The sequence below is a fragment of the Crocodylus porosus genome, unplaced genomic scaffold (genome assembly GCF_001723895.1).
Source record: "Crocodylus porosus isolate Cpor-Errol unplaced genomic scaffold, CroPor_comp1, whole genome shotgun sequence".
NCBI lineage: Eukaryota > Metazoa > Chordata > Crocodylia > Crocodylidae > Crocodylus > Crocodylus porosus.
In genome coordinates, this window is record NW_017728943.1 from 111,498,274 (window position 1) to 111,514,174 (window position 15,901).

General features: G+C 39.8%; 1 protein-coding gene across 5 annotated transcripts in view; it reads right to left on the bottom strand.

Moving 5' to 3' along the window:
- MAP3K4 (mitogen-activated protein kinase kinase kinase 4) overlaps positions 1 to 15,901 on the bottom strand; it is a 152,232-nt gene that overhangs the window by 39,304 nt on the left and 97,027 nt on the right. For all 5 annotated transcript variants that reach the window (XM_019549991.1, XM_019549994.1, XM_019549992.1 and 2 more), the window contains exons 6-13: positions 14,724 to 14,881; positions 12,893 to 13,003; positions 12,427 to 12,526; positions 12,240 to 12,323; positions 8,832 to 9,098; positions 5,227 to 5,376; positions 2,309 to 2,470; positions 795 to 928 (exon numbers count right to left, since the gene is read on the bottom strand). In XM_019549991.1, coding sequence (XP_019405536.1) covers positions 795 to 928; positions 2,309 to 2,470; positions 5,227 to 5,376; positions 8,832 to 9,098; positions 12,240 to 12,323; positions 12,427 to 12,526; positions 12,893 to 13,003; positions 14,724 to 14,881 — 1,166 coding nt within the window. The remainder of the gene's footprint in view (positions 1 to 794; positions 929 to 2,308; positions 2,471 to 5,226; positions 5,377 to 8,831; positions 9,099 to 12,239; positions 12,324 to 12,426; positions 12,527 to 12,892; positions 13,004 to 14,723; positions 14,882 to 15,901) is intronic.

The window sequence follows — 15,901 nt, forward strand, 5'->3', positions numbered from 1 at the left end:
ATATCCAACAGGGCCCAGGGCCTTGGATTCTGTGGTAAGCCATTTCCCCTGGCCATGCCCCACAACTTCCAATAGCCTGTAGGCAGAGCAGCTCTGTGGGCTGCATCTGGCTTGCAGACCATAAGTTTGACACCCTTGCTACAAAGTTTTTGATACCACCAACAATAAAGTGCCACTAACCAATCCAAGGAAAATAAGTGGTGGTGTAGCTATATAAGGTTTGCTCTGCAAGTTTCTCCAAGAGATCTCCAGTCTCTCAGTGAGGTCATAGGTAAGTATACTTCCTTCTTCAAAGCCCTCAGCTGCATAGTATTCACTCCTCTTACTGAACACTATGCAGGAAAATCAGGGAGACAATCACACAAAGGGCAACAGTGCCCTAATGGGACCTGACCCTTCATTGTTCACATTATAAAACAGGCAATACTGCTATCCAACTGTCCTAGCATCTGAATGAAATCAGCTTATGGAAGAAAGCTGGCTTGAACTAGATCTGGATGGGGAAAAAGCACTTAGAGTACCAGCAGGGACTACAGTCACATCTTCATTCACAGACATCCTGTACTCAAAATAGCTGGCAGCCCTGAGGTCTCTCTGAATACACAGCAATAGCAGTTGGGATAATAGTCTGGCTTTATACTTATAACATACCAAAGTTCATGGTAATGAAAGATGTACAACCACCAATAATTTTAAGGAGACGTAGAAGCTTTGTATACTTCAATGTTGAAAAAATCCTGCATAATATTTAAATGTAATGCATGATAATGTGAAAGTGTCCAGTGAGCCATTACCTGGGTCTAGTGCCTCGACCACTCTCGCATTTTGTCAGCACATAATTCATCCATTTTCTGGCAAAGTTGATATACTTATCTCCAATTTTCTGCCTGAATTCTCCAGACATCAGGCGAACAACTTCTTTATGGTACTATGGTAAGTCAAAAATTATCCATCATATGTTAAAAATTCAAACAAAACCACCACTTACAACATCTAATGAAATACTTGCAAGCAAACAAAACACTATTAGGAAGCACAATCACATCCTATTTTTGGATAAATAAGATATGCAAAACGAATGTATAACATTCTTTTATTTAATAATATCAGCAAGGAAAAGCCCCAAATACCAGTCCTTATGTATGATATTAACAAGAAAAAAGGATGACACTTGAGCTAGGTGGCATACAAGTGCACCCAAGAGCTCGTTTTAAATGTGTATTTCAATTAAAAATTATATTGTGATAACACTTAGCCCTGGTATTATACAGATCAAGTCTCAGACTACCTTGTAGTATTACTAATACTTATGCTCTGAAGGCAGACAAGTTTTAGGATTAAACAGAACCTTAGAATATGGGTTCAGTTTGTAAAGATAATATTTTGTATTTACATAGCAACTTTCATGATCCTATAGGAAAAGGAGAGAGAAAGAGGAAGGGAGAGCATGAAATAAATTAACACAAGCCCTCATATCAGTATCAAAAAGTATTTCTAATTTCCTCTAAACTTCTCTCAACAGATAGAGCCTAAAAAGACTAGCTCAGGCTAGGAAGGTCTTGTGAAAATATGAGCAGCAGTATATCTGAGGACTTGGCAAATTCATAGAATCACAGAATCAATGAGTCAGAAAGGACCTAGACAGATAATCAAGTCTGACCCCCTGCCATGGGCAGGAAGGAGCACTGGGGGTGGGAGGGGTCATAAGACACCAGCCAGGTACCTATCCAGTCTCCTCTTGAAGATTTCCAGGGAAGGTGAGAGCACCACCTCTCTAGGAAGCCTATTCCAGGCACTGGCCACCCTTACTGTGAAGTAGTTCTTCCTAATATTTAACCTAAACCTATCATCCCTCAGCTTGTGGCCATTGTTCCTGGTGACTCCAAGGGGGACCCTGGTGAACAGACTTTCCCCAAGTCCCTGCTGGTGGCCCCTGATAAGGTTGTAGGCAGCCACAAGATCCCCCCTCAGTCTCCTCTTGCAAAGACTGAAGAGATTTAGGTCCCTCAGCCTCTCCTCATAGGGCTGGCCACGGAGGCCCCCAACCATAGGAGTGGCCTCCTTTGGACCCTCTCCAGATTCTCCATGTCCCTCTTGAAATTAACAGACTTACCCTGTTTTTATGCAGGTCTAAGTTAATTGTATGGCACCTTACAATTTTAAAAATTCAGAGAATTTTAAAAATTCAGAGAATTTACTTGAAAGTATAATACATTTATTTGGTCAAAACAAAAGAGGTGAGTTTGCTTAGCTTTCCTCAAAGTGCCAAAAAACATCATTTCACCATGAAAAACTTTTGTTCACTTACTTCGAACCCAAAGTTGTAACACTGAATCATGGCTTCACGGTAGTATTGCTGCAAAGTGGCAGATTCAGCCTCATCAACCTCAGCATCAAATTCCGATGTGAACATGTGATCAACTCTATCAATGGCACAGCTTATATTGGTGCATAGCTGTAATGCATCACTCTGCGTAACAAAAAAATCCATTTTAGCTGAAGAGGGAGACATTGAAATTTAACTATTTATTATCTATATTACAAATAGTGCCTATAGGTCAAACATACTGGGGAAGGGGGAGGTCCCAGTACATTAAGCATTGTATGTACTTTTAAAAAATAAATTCCCTGTCTCAAAAGCAGCCCACAACAGTTGGGTTAAACAAATAAGGGTGAGGGCAGAATAACAATAACAATAGCATGACTGTATAAAAACTAACATCATCCACAGTTATAAGTATTTTAAGCTAATTATGCACATGACAATTATGGAAGTCAGGTACTTAAGACTACCATAATTTTTAAAACATTCAAATCCATAAAAGTTAAATTACACTTCTTAATACTGTATACCCTCTCTCAGCTGCAGCACCACTTTATCAAATTCTATACAAACTCTGGAATTGCATGACTTACGTAATAATTAAGCATAAAAAAAACAGTGAGCCTATATCTTCAAAATTCATTGCTCAGCAATAGTTATCTGAGCTAGAAAGAGAGCATTACAGTTACTACCTATAATGAACAAGGCCTGAGGGTATATTCAGACCTTATATTTGTGGGCATGACTACCACTAACTTCAATGGGAACAAATCAGCTTCAAGCAGCAAATCTTTCATTTTCTAGTAGACGTACAATTTTGTACAGACCAACTAACTTTGATATACCAGACAAAGCCTTTTTAGCAAATGCCCCATGAAAACTACTACATTTACTCAAATCTAAGATTACCCTGAATTTAAGATGACCCCCCTAGTAATTAGATTCTATACAAAGAAAATGTATAAATTTGTTATAATTTTACACTCACAGAATCTAATTATTGGATGGTGATCTTTAATTCATCCCTCCCACTGCTGAAATGGGGCAGGCACTGGAGAGGCAGGTAGTGTGAGGAGGCCAAGCAGCTTGTCCCCTGCCTGTGCCTGCCCCCTGCCTCCGCTCTCCCCACTGTCCCCCACAGTCTTTCCTCTCCCCACTTCCCTCCCCAGTCTCTGCTTCCCTTACCCCTCCGCTTCTGCTCTGCACCAGCAAGTTCCTTTCCTATTCTTGCTGTGGCACAGAGCATGGCCAGAGCCCAGCCCCAGTGGCAGCTGAGCGCTGCATACCACTCATACAGGGCCAGGCTGGGGCTGTGCTCAATACCTCAGGCTGCAGCATGCACAAAGCCTGCTGACACAGAGCAAGGCTAAGTGGTGGGGAGGAAAGGGGCAGGTGAGGGAACAAAGGCTGAGTGGAGGCTGGGGAGATGGGAGGAAGAGGCTGCAAGGGGAAGATAGCAAGGTGCAGAGGTGGCTGGGATGGTGGGCAACCAGAAGCAGCTTCAGCTATGGTTCCAACCCTGGATAGGGGCTGGAGCCTGAGACACAGCAGCCACCTCCCCACTGCCCTTGTATACATTTCTAAGACAAGAGGATGTTTTCCCAATGTTAAAGGGGGAATCTTGTCTTAGAATACAGTAAATACTGTCCTCGTTTATCCTCTATCAAAACAGATGTATATATAAAAAACAAACTTCATTCATTTACTCAAATACAATCTGAGACTTTTTTTTTTTTTTTTAATTCAGCATGGGGCCAGCCACAGCTGCCACCACTGCTGCTGCCTGGCCTGGGCTGGGGCTGGGGCTCAGGCTGGAGCTGCTGCCAGGGCCAGGGCCAGGGGCACCATGTGCTAGCCAGATCAGGAGCCACCACCATCACACAGGGTAAGTCGCAGTGGGGAGAGGGTGGTGGCAGGCACCAGGGAACGCAAAACGTAGTCAGAGGTGGAGAGCAAGCAGAGAACCAAATTCTAGTATCAGGCCACCTGGCTCCTTCCGACCACTACTTTTCTCACTGCAGCGACGGGAAGGGATGAATTTCAGAGAGCCCTCCAATAAGCAGATTCTATACCTGGAAAATTATAAATCTGAAGTCCTCTTGAATTCAGGTAAATACGGCATTAAACTTTAAACGTTGCAAGAAAGCTTGGAAGAGCTAAGAAATGCAATTTAATTTTGCATGTGTGGCCTTTTTCTACAGAGCTTTTTGTTGTTTTGTTTTATCACTGCTTGGGTTTGTACTTTACTGAAGACAACTTCCTATTTTATCTGTGTAAACATTGCTATTTGTGTACACATGCAACACAACACTGGTGCTCAGCCTACCACCCACAGGTTAGAAGCAGCTAACAAACCCAGTGTGAATGGCCTGTCACCTGCTGGAGCTGCACATGCGCAGTGGGCTCATGGACTTACCAGAATGCCAGGACAGACTCTGGCCACCACTTTCATGTGGCTCCTGAGCCCGGGTATTAACACTGCTACTACTTATACCCTCTTCTCCTGCTGCTGAATTTAGTAGCAAGGGAATGAAAAGGGACGAGCAATGGTGTCATTCTCACCCTTGGGCCAGAACCCAGGCTGACAACTAACAAGCTTACACAGCCCACTGTGCATGCAGAGCATTGGCCATGCTTTTCTATATGCCCTTCAGCCGATTTCTGATTTTAAGTTTTAGTCCACTTAAAAACTGCAAAAGAATGTTCAAAAGATACATTACAAGAAATGCAAGAGAGAACAGTGGAGAACGAACTAAAATGTGACCTACAATCACTTTCAACAAACTACATGTGCAAAGTACCATTTTGTTATCCCGTTGATCTCATCCTCATTCATATCATTTCTACCTCCTTCATTGATAAAAACAACAATCACAACAGAGATAAATTAGATTGCTGCATACCTTTAACTGCTGCAAGGCTTTGGCAATCACAGATTGGCTGGATGTCTGTTCATGATGTAAAGATACGAGCCCTTCAATAGACTGTTGGAAAGCTTTTCTTTGACTCACAAGATGTGCAGATTGCATGACTACAAGGAGGAGGTTATCAACCTAGGAATACAAGACTGAACATACTGCCAAGTTCTTACAAATAAATAGGCTGTGGGAAACATCTTTATGAAAGGGCCATCCCATAAGGGGAATCTGATTAATTCTCAAGAATTTTATGAATCCCAGAACACTATGTGTAAGGCTACTCGGTTTACCAAAAAGAGCTGACCCTGGCAATTAGCTATTACTAATATGCAGGTGATGTATAAATTTAAATGGATGAAAATATAATGACATACAGACATGATTTTAAGGACAGAAAATATTTAGATTCTAAAGGGAGGCTCAGCTTTCAGAAGCTTGGGGAATGTGGCAAAAAAAATGCTCATAACATCTGAAAAGTTAACCTCCGAGGAAAATAAATGCATTGTCACCTAAAACAGAACTCTAATAAAAGCCTTAAACAAATTCTTCATCCACGCTGTAGAAGAGATTTCAACAACGTATACAATCTTTTTCAGAACAGGTAAAAATATGGATTAAACTAGATGTTGTGACTCTGACTTCCTAAAATATAAATATACCTTAAAATCAGCTTAGCATTTCAGGAAAATATATAGGTATATACAGAATAATGGATAGCCCCAGTGCAAAAATAAGGCCACAATTCAAAGTTAAAGCTGTGTTAATTACAAACTTCAAAAACCCAGTTGTAATGAATTATTAAAACAGATTTTTAAGACCAAGTTCACCCAAATGTTTACTACTGCAAAATAAGATCTCTTTTTCATTTTACTACTTAGTTTAAAGCATATCAACATATCAATGCATTTTACGTACCTATTTAGGTGAAGAACAATTTCCAAATCAGGAAATTGTCTTATTTTCGTTTTCTCAAAGAAATGTTAACTTTACTAAAACCTGACAATATTTTAGAGTATTGTTAAAAGAAAAATTATCAGAAACTAGTTATCACTATTCCATTTGTAGAATTAGCAAACAGGAAGCAACATATTTGTATACTACAAAAATATTCAATTGAATATATAACTGTCAAATACAAGATAAGGTCCCCCCCAATCAGGATGGGGGAAAAAACCCTTCTCTTACATTTGCATACAAGAAAACCTCATTAACTACACTGCCTAATTTGAACTACTGCTAAAAGCAGCATGTGCACAGTAATGGAAACCGACTATGAAGTTGATTAAATGCAGTCAACTCTGAGCATGACTATAAGGTACATGGCCCATATTAAGCAAATATGCTGACGGAAACCTTTTTTTTTCTGCTTTGTTTTTGCGTGTGGTCCTTAAATAAAACAGGCAGTTGCTCCCCCAGGAGGAAACGGGCACCAGCCTGGAGGTACTGCAATACAAGACCAGCACTCAGAGACCAAAGGGCATTTTTACACATGCTCCAGGAGGTGTAGGGGGCACTTTAATTAGCAAGCCACACTAATTAAAAGCGCCCGAGTGTCATGTGTATCAACGTCCCCCATGCTGGGGTTGCCGACCGTCTTGCTGACATTTTTCAGTGCAGGGGACACTGATACATGTGATGCCAGAATCTGTCAGTGTACATTTATTTCTGTGCTCCAGCAGATTCAATTAATCAAGTCTGCTCCAATGCGCTAGATTTCACGCTGGAGCCAGCTCCCTGTACATGTATAAAAGCCCAAAATATGTTAATGGGAACCTACCAAAAGGACAGGTTAATGTAGCCCATCTGAATAAGATATATGGTAGTGCTGATTAAGCACAATCCCCCTCAACACTAACTCTTTTCAAGTAATGTTGAGCCACTGCAATGCATACATTTCAACTTTCTCTTCACTCCCACAGCTGAACTGTGCTTTTCTTTCCCATTTCCAAGGATTCCTGTTTCTTCACCTGCCTTAAATGTATGACAGACATCACCAAATAGGGCCCCAAACAGTTCACCCAGAATTTCTGCCAGCCCTTCTCTCAGCCTAGCACATATGATTAGCATGGCCTTGCCCTCCATGATATGAAGCAGGACCGGGTTGCCCTATGCCTCATCTACATATAAATTTTTGGAGGATCCCAGGATTCATGACAAAAACACATAGTTTCAGTCATGAGTGGCGGGCTAGTTAACACACGGATCCTTCAAGGGGGTATCTGGAGTATACACATATACTGAGTACTTCTGGGCTGTGGGTTCACCACTGCTTAAAATGCTGTTGATACTGCTAGAGCCCAGCCCAATTAACTATATAGTAAATCATGAGCTTTTTGGCTTTGGACTAATATCATGCATAGTTTGTACTATATATAAGTAGGCATCAAAGTGCTACTTAAAAGAGTGTTTCTGAAGTACCTCTGCTAAAACTTGCAGCAGTTTCAGAAAAAGGTACAATACATCAATTCTGGATGAACTAAGTCTACAGATACTGTATGTAACTTGCTACAGCTAGTTGATTTCAAGGTCAGTATTTTCAAATTTGCTCCTTACTTCCATGTGCTCAGATACAATAGGGTCTGACAAAGGGGGGTGGGGGGAAGGGGTTCCTAGAGGAAGAAGTTGGGGGGGCAAAAGGGCTACCTGACCCTGCAGATTTAAATTTTCCATGCTGCAGCAGAGGGAGGTTGACAAATTCAAGATAAACCTCCAATAGTTAAGATTCTATACCTGGAAATCATAAATTTTCCATATTTAGAATCTAATTATTGGAGTTCGTCTTACAATCAAGGTCACCTTATATTTGAGTCAACGCAGTAATTACATGCATGGAATAGGAATTCCAACTACCTTAATTGGCTGGCATAGCCCAAGAACCCTGGAGGCCATCCATAGCTGGATTAGGAAGTAAAATAACCAGGCTATGAGAGAGCTAAATTAGCATAGTGACACACGGAACAAGGAGAGGAAGCTTGGAGAACACACTAAGGAAAACTGACTTGGCTCTGGTGATCAGGGAACACGAGCAACAGGAGCAGGGAGTCCCAGCTGGTTCAGTACACTGTGATGCCCCTGAACGCCCAGTAACTTCCACTGAAGTCTAATTTTAGGATCCCAACTTTTAATGAAATCTTGGATTAAATGACTTGTCCAGGGTCAGAAACTACTGCCCTCAAGCCTCAACATATAAAAGGACACATCAGTAGCCTTCAATTCATAGGCCATGGAAGCTTTTTGCTAAAAGACAACGCTACTGGTCTTAACTGTATATTTGATGCTGAGCAGCTCTAGAGTATAAGTAACTTTTAAATTCTGTTTTCTAGGGAAAGAATTTTGTTGTTTTTTTCAAAGCCACGATTTTGAAAATGTCCCTTTTAGGAATGCCTTATACTGAAACCATACAATAATGTACTTACAGATAACATAACTTGCAACAATGCTTGTCCACTTACTGGCTTAGAATTACTATTATACTGTTAAAACACATTGCCTAGAAGAAAAATACCTCCTTTAACATGTGTGGTTTTTAATCTGACAGCAAAACAATTCAAAGAAAATGTAAAGGCTACATAAAATGGGAGAAAACCTACCAGCATACTTCGCAGTGTATCAACCGTTTCCACCTGAGGCACTATTTTGACTGGCTGTCCTTCCCACATGCTCCAACTGCCATCTGATTCATGGTCTTTTTCACTGTATTTGGTCATAAGTAAGTAGGCCTCATAGGCAACCTCCTCTGAGTCTTTTGAACAGTCCTTTCCTGCAGCCGCATTTAGCAACTGCAAAATCACAGATTTCTCCCCTGCAATACTGTTTGGGACAAACACCTGTAAATTTTCAAGTCCAGGGATCTGCACCTGTATAAAAAATAAAAAGAGAGTCAAAAAAGTGTTAGTAGGCCAGCCTGACCACCTGCTTTTTAGTATGCTGTGCAAAAAGTGAGATGACGCTTTGCTGTATTTCAGCTTTAGATAAAATGTCTCATTTTAAGACTAGAGAACAACAGGAGTGCATAGCAACATATTGGGCACATCTACACAAAATATTTACTGTGGAGCTGCCTAATTAGCTCCACAGTAAATGTCTTAGCATCTATCTGTAAAATGCTATTAGGACAGAGTAAACTAATTAACCCTGCCGCAGGTTAGTAGTTGTAAACACGAGTACTACCCTATGGTGGAGTTTTTTATTCTGCAGTAATGCATATGAAGACACTGACAGGGTTGGCTGTTTTAGTGTGGAGCTGCCCCAGCCAGCCCTTATGCAGCACACTGAGCCAGGTCAAAGCAGTCTTGGGCTGGCAGGCCCCCTGGCTCCATCTAGCTGGGGCTGCTCTGACACAGCTCAACGTGCTGCAGTCCCAGGCATGTGTTCAAATGCAGTGTCCAGGAACAACAATCTTGCTGCGATATGCACCAGAGTTTTTTCTCCTACTGGCTTTTAATCACATGAGCACCAGAATTCAAAATAGCACACATGCATCAAGACAATGCTGACCATGAAACCCAAAACACACACACTTAACCATCCTAAAAAGTGTAATGCTATTCGAATTTCTGACACAAAGCTGTTTTCACAAAGAATTTCAAATGATCCTTTCCCATACATCTTTTGCAATAAAATTCTTTTACAAAACATCCTTTCATAATGTTACAATCATTTAAGGAAGAAAGAAACAAGCCATGACCATCACAACACTCAAATTAGTTTTCTGCTTCAGTGATAACATTAAAAATATATAAATTTGGGGAGGAAAATTCACTCAGGATCTTGAAGTAGAACATTTATAACTTTCCTCTATCAGAGAACTAAATATATGCTGCACAGGCACTAATGGCCTGAACAAATCATGAGTTAGGGTCATCAATAAAATATACAGAATGGATATCGCATACCACGATTTGTAACAGGGAAAGCATAATACCTCCAGAGAAGATACTATTCAAATGCTTGATAAAAACAGAATTTTCTTCCCTTTCATTTTAAATGGCTTCGTCAAGGTTCCAGGATTTCTGAGTATGTCAGTTCACAAAATGAGACTGCTCCTTCCCCCAATTTAATAACTGTCACCACAGAAATCAATGAAAATCAGGTAGACTGCATTTTCCATACTCCATTTTTAAAATTAACCTCTCATTTATTTATACAAATTCAAATGAATTTTCCTCTCAACCCCAAAACTGATTCTGTCCATTAGCTTTTCAATCTCTTCATTATGATCATTCTAGGATTTTTCAGGCTTCACAAAAGAGCTCTTTAAACCCTCTCTATTTTGACCTTTTAGATGCTTAGTCCTATCTTAAAATTACAGGCAGCACTCTTCTTGCTAAAGAAGATCAAGCTAAACTCCATTCAGAGCCTATTAAGGGCCTATCTACACTAGTTTCTCTGTATAATGGAAGAGTTACTATGAATAGCTTCTGCAAACCAGCCAGTGCAGCTGTGGGGTAAGTCATCATTAACAAAAATAATTCCATGATTAGATCACTTAAAAATTCCTTAAATTATATTAAGGTTACGTCCCTGCCCAGCCACTCAACCACAGCTGTACTTGCACAAGTTATTTTCTAGAACAGTATTTACATCAGTTTCCTGGCACTGAGGAAATTTGTGCTGAAGGAACCTTCATCATATGCCAAGGACACTAAACTGGCTGCAGGAGCAACTGTACAGTGATCAAGGGAACTATCAAATCTCTACCCCAATCCCAGAATCTTAGGATGATATGGCCAGAAAGAACTACTCTGAATATTTTAAAGTTAAATGGCTTTATTTTACAATTAAGCTAATGTTTTCCCCCAGGCTGACAAAGACAGCCTACAAGGTTGTTTCTTAATCTTAAAAAGAAAGTTCTTATAAAACTAATTGGCATCTAAACTAACATGGCTTCCAAAATGTCAGTCCCTGTACAAAGTGTTAAATACCCAAAACATGGTTCATTTAAAAAAAGAAACAAGGAGGAACTTTATAATATTTTATATTTGATTATAGAATAGCTACTGCAAAAAAGCTTTTCCTAAGAGAAAATTAAAATGTGCCATTAAAATGCATGTACTAATCTGTTTAGTGCTATCAGAATTTTTTTTCATACAAGGGCTAGAGATTAGGAATTTTATAATTTTTAATGTATACAGCACAGTAAAGAATGCATAAAGAACCAAACCACTTCACTTTCTTGCAGCAATCTCTATATTTTAGTTTAAAATGCACCAATATGTCAACAGGAAGAATTCACAAGAAAATTAGTGAATTAGCTCAAACATGAATTTAAGGTGCAACAACTATTCTGTGCCAACAGCAGAGGGATTTGTTGGGGGTGGGGGGTCAGTTTAGGCTACTCTACCTCACAATGCAAAATAGCTAATTATCAGAAGCTATTCTGGATGCATTGTTTCAGGCTTTTTAGCTTGTTTAGACAAATCCTATGCCTGAATCTGCATTTCTTCTGTGTTCAGTGTTCCCAACTGAAGTCCATGCAAGCTGACATTTTTCTTAAGCATTATTAATCATCTGTACTACCTAGAAAGGTCTGGCATGGACCGTGACCTTCTTGTCACTGGCCCAGAGGGCTTGCATGCTTATTGTAAGGTCACATCTACCTCAGTATCGACATGCTACACAATGTTCAATGCATTTTCTTTCATAACACTTAAGAACATATTCCACAACTGGAAAAGTGAGGAATGCAGACTATGCATCTTTCCCAATGTCACACAGGAGATCTGGGAACAAGGCAACTGACCTTACAAGATCCAGGTATGCAAACCTCAGTACTCAACTCTTTTTCCAGTCTGGGAGACTGCTTACCTCAGCTCAACCACATATCAGTGGTTATAAAAAACGATATATAAAAATTTACTTGTCACCACTTAATGCTAAGCAGATGATGCTATATACAGAGAAAGAAACAGATTCTATGTTATGCACATAAACCACATATAGCACCTTTTGGATGCAACAGTCACCATTTTAGTATTATAACTTTAAGCTGATTTTACCTTTACATACTCTTTTGTTTTCAGGGCATTCAGGAGCTCTCGTACAGGAGCTGACAACGTGAATTCTGCTGCAATTTCTAGATCCTAATAATAATGACAAAGCAAATGTTAGTGAACTGAACTGGAAGTTTAGCACAGAAAGAAAAATGAAAGTTCATAAATGAGATCAATGCCATTATTAATTTACCTTTCTTAACATCTTAGCAAAACCAAGAGCTTTCGAGGCCCTCTCTCTAGCTTCATGAAAGAGCTCTTTGAGTGCTCGACTGGTCTCTATAACAGACCTCCTGTAACATGGATTAGAATGGAGTTATGGCAATTAAATATAATATGGTATAAATAGCATGAAAAAAAGCATACGGCGCACAAACTGAAAAGAGCTTATATTGTTCAGGCACATCTGTCCCAGGAATATAAAATTAAATTGAAGGAACATTACATAAGCTGCTGCTTAGACTCTTAGCTGTAATAAAGGCTATTAACCCACAAATACACAAAACAAAGATGAATTACTTCTAGAGACTGAAAACCACTGAGATGATTTGAACAGTGTGTTTTCATGTACTTCATGAAGTGTGGAAAGCAGCTTGTCTTTGATACGTCTGAAAAAGCATAATCATGACAGTATGCACATACTGAAAGCTGGAGAATACCTAATTTCTTCTGATGCAGTATTGTCTTCAGCACTGGCCCGAATGCAGCTCTTCCGCAGGCCAGAATCTAAAAATATTCCTGTAGATTTCAGCAGCATTCCTGCAATATCACTAAAAGAAAAATAAAATGGGAGAACCTCACTCTCATTTTAGCAGTATCTCTACCTTATTGCATCCCGTGTAAAAGACCTTCATTTGTCATGTCTGTACATGGAAACATGCACCATCTGATAGGTTCTTCCCCCACATCAGGTGAGAGTAAAAGATTAGTAAGGCAAGTAGAACAAAAAGACACTTGCAAATAAAGGTGGAATGATTACTCCTGTTATTAAAGGAGCACATAAACATGGATCCTACCACCATAAGTGCTGCAAAAGTCTGCAACAGGATTTTCTCTCTCACGCTGAGGTAGCAGAAGACTAAAGCAGACAAATGACTACTTAAAGAAGGTACCATCCTGGTCACAAAAAGTCTACCGATTACGTGAGGATCAGACCTACCTAAAATATGCACACTCAGAGCACTAGCTGGACTGCCTAGAGGAGATTTAAGGATTTGAAAGTTACTTTTGACTCCTGTTCTCAGCAAAATAAGTTCTCCAATAGAGTGAATACAAAAGCAAACTTTAGTAAAATTCTCAAATTAAAACTACTGTTAATAAATAAAGAACAACACAGAACATACCTAGATATACTTCTAGATCCAAACAGAAATAAGCAGTCTTACAACTCAGAATTCCTACATCTTAAAATCCTAAGAATTTCTACCAGAAGATCAGCCTAAGAGGCACTGGGTCTTCACTACATCTGCAGATGGGAACCACAGCAAAGTCTCCCAGAGAAACCCACCTCAGAGCATGGAGCCCCTTTTGATCCTCCTCCTCAAACAAAGGCATATAACATTACTTGATGAAAACTTTCATAAATGTGGTCAGAAAGATGATGTTCATGGATCATCCTGTCGGTTGAGCCAAAACACATTGACGTGACCCCTTAATCAACATCTAATGCCCTACGACTGGGCTGGCCTCACCAAGAAAATTCTCTTGCCTGTGACTCCATTCCTTTTACACCTCTCTTAGCCTCACTTATGCTAACTTGGCCTAACTTAAACTAAATGCAGCAAATGGCCTACTAAAACTACAACAATGCAAGCTAAAAGGATTCAAATTGTTCTCAAAGTTTTAGAAAGCCCAAAACTTTTTCTAGCATAAGTTAAAGTTTGACCTCAATATATAGTATAAATCACAAGGGTATCTTGCGGGTGTTAAAAAAACAAAAACAAAACAAAACCAAAAAATGGCGCTTTACTTTACTCTGTGCATGCCCAGAAAAGGCAATGCCTGAGCTGGACCCAGCTCACCTAACATCTGTATAGATTGGGCGCTTTAGTGGGGCTTTTGGGGGACTTTTATCTAAGAGTTGATTGAATCGGCTTTAGCTAAAAGTGCCAAAAGCCCGGCCGAAGCACCTGATCTATACAGACACTGCAGGGCCGGGATGAACTAACACACCGCTGCTTCCAGTAAAGCATGTTTTTTTTCTCTTTATGTCTACAAGCAGCCACATATAACATGCAAATAATGAGAGCTACTTTATGAACTTTATGAAGTTGTGTCCAAGTCTTGTATTTTTGGACCCTGATTCTGCAAAATAAAATAAATCCTGGAAATGATTACCATGCAGAGGTAAACTCTGTATATGGAATGTACCACCCCAAGCTAATAAAATTACTTTGAATGACCAGGTCCTCAGAAAAACAAACTGAGAGCCTAACTTTTCTAAATTGCTATATATTGACAGGATAAGCAGGGTAATTTATGAAGTCCTACCAGAATAATTTTCCAGCTTGAGCTTCACCTCCTCGTATATAAGGAGTTATTTCTTTGGTGAAATTCCATTCTTCCTCTAAGAGATTTTTTAAACTATGAGACGCTTGAGGTAACTGCTGTAGCATTTGGATCCAGCCTCGCATATAATCAAAATAAACCTAAATGTGGAAAAAGGCAATTTAGATTGTAACTGTTACATGATCTGTAACAAAAGGCCCTATATTTCATTCCCATGTAAGATCCCATTTAACAGCCCATAAATGGAGGAAAACACATCTGCAACATTTCACCTTGCTACAGCCAAAAATGTGCTAGATACTTCTTTATATGAAGTACAATGGGTGGAACTAGAACAGGAGTGGGCAATTATTTTGGCAAGATGGGCAAAATAAGGGATTTTGGTGAGCTGTGGCAGGGCAGGAGAGGAGGGAACAATTGATCCTATCCAGCCCAAGGCTTCAATCTAAAACTCACAGACAGACTGTCTGAGAGAGAGCAACCTGTTTTCAATTTGCCACCAAAACCATAAACCTAAACAACTTGCAAAATCATTTGTTTCCCCTGACCATTCCTAGTGCTAGTCTCTTTGTCCAGCTCAGCCTCTCTGTACCCCAATTCCAAATTCCAATCCTCTATTTCCATTTCCCTGCCAGTCCAGCTGTTATTCCTTTTACATTTGAGTCAAGTGACATCCTACCCCACAGACAGCCTGAGAGCCAAGTGGGAAACCGTGAGAAAACATACAAGACATCTTCTTGTTCTCAGTTCTGCTACCAGAAGCCAAAGCAGTCAGAAATAGCAGTTGTAGGGAAAACCCCTCTGAACCACTAGGATGAAGCATAGCATAGGCAAAGTTTTTGGAGACTTTAACTTCCAAACTATAAACAACTCTCTTCTCAGCAAGTGATTTTTCCTTTTTTTTTTAATTCAGGTAAATACAAAAACAGAACTCCAATTCTAGAGTAGCACATAGGAACTGCATGAGGTTAGAGTTATCACATATTTACAAAAGAAATAATATACACGTATCTTTTAACCCATCATCTGAACTATCAATATAATGTATATATATGCAAATATAACATTCAGTGATATTCACAACATCTGGCTAGATGCACTGGAGTGCTGGAGGGGAGAGGTGTTTACAAACATACAAAATCATAGAAACTTAGGGTTGG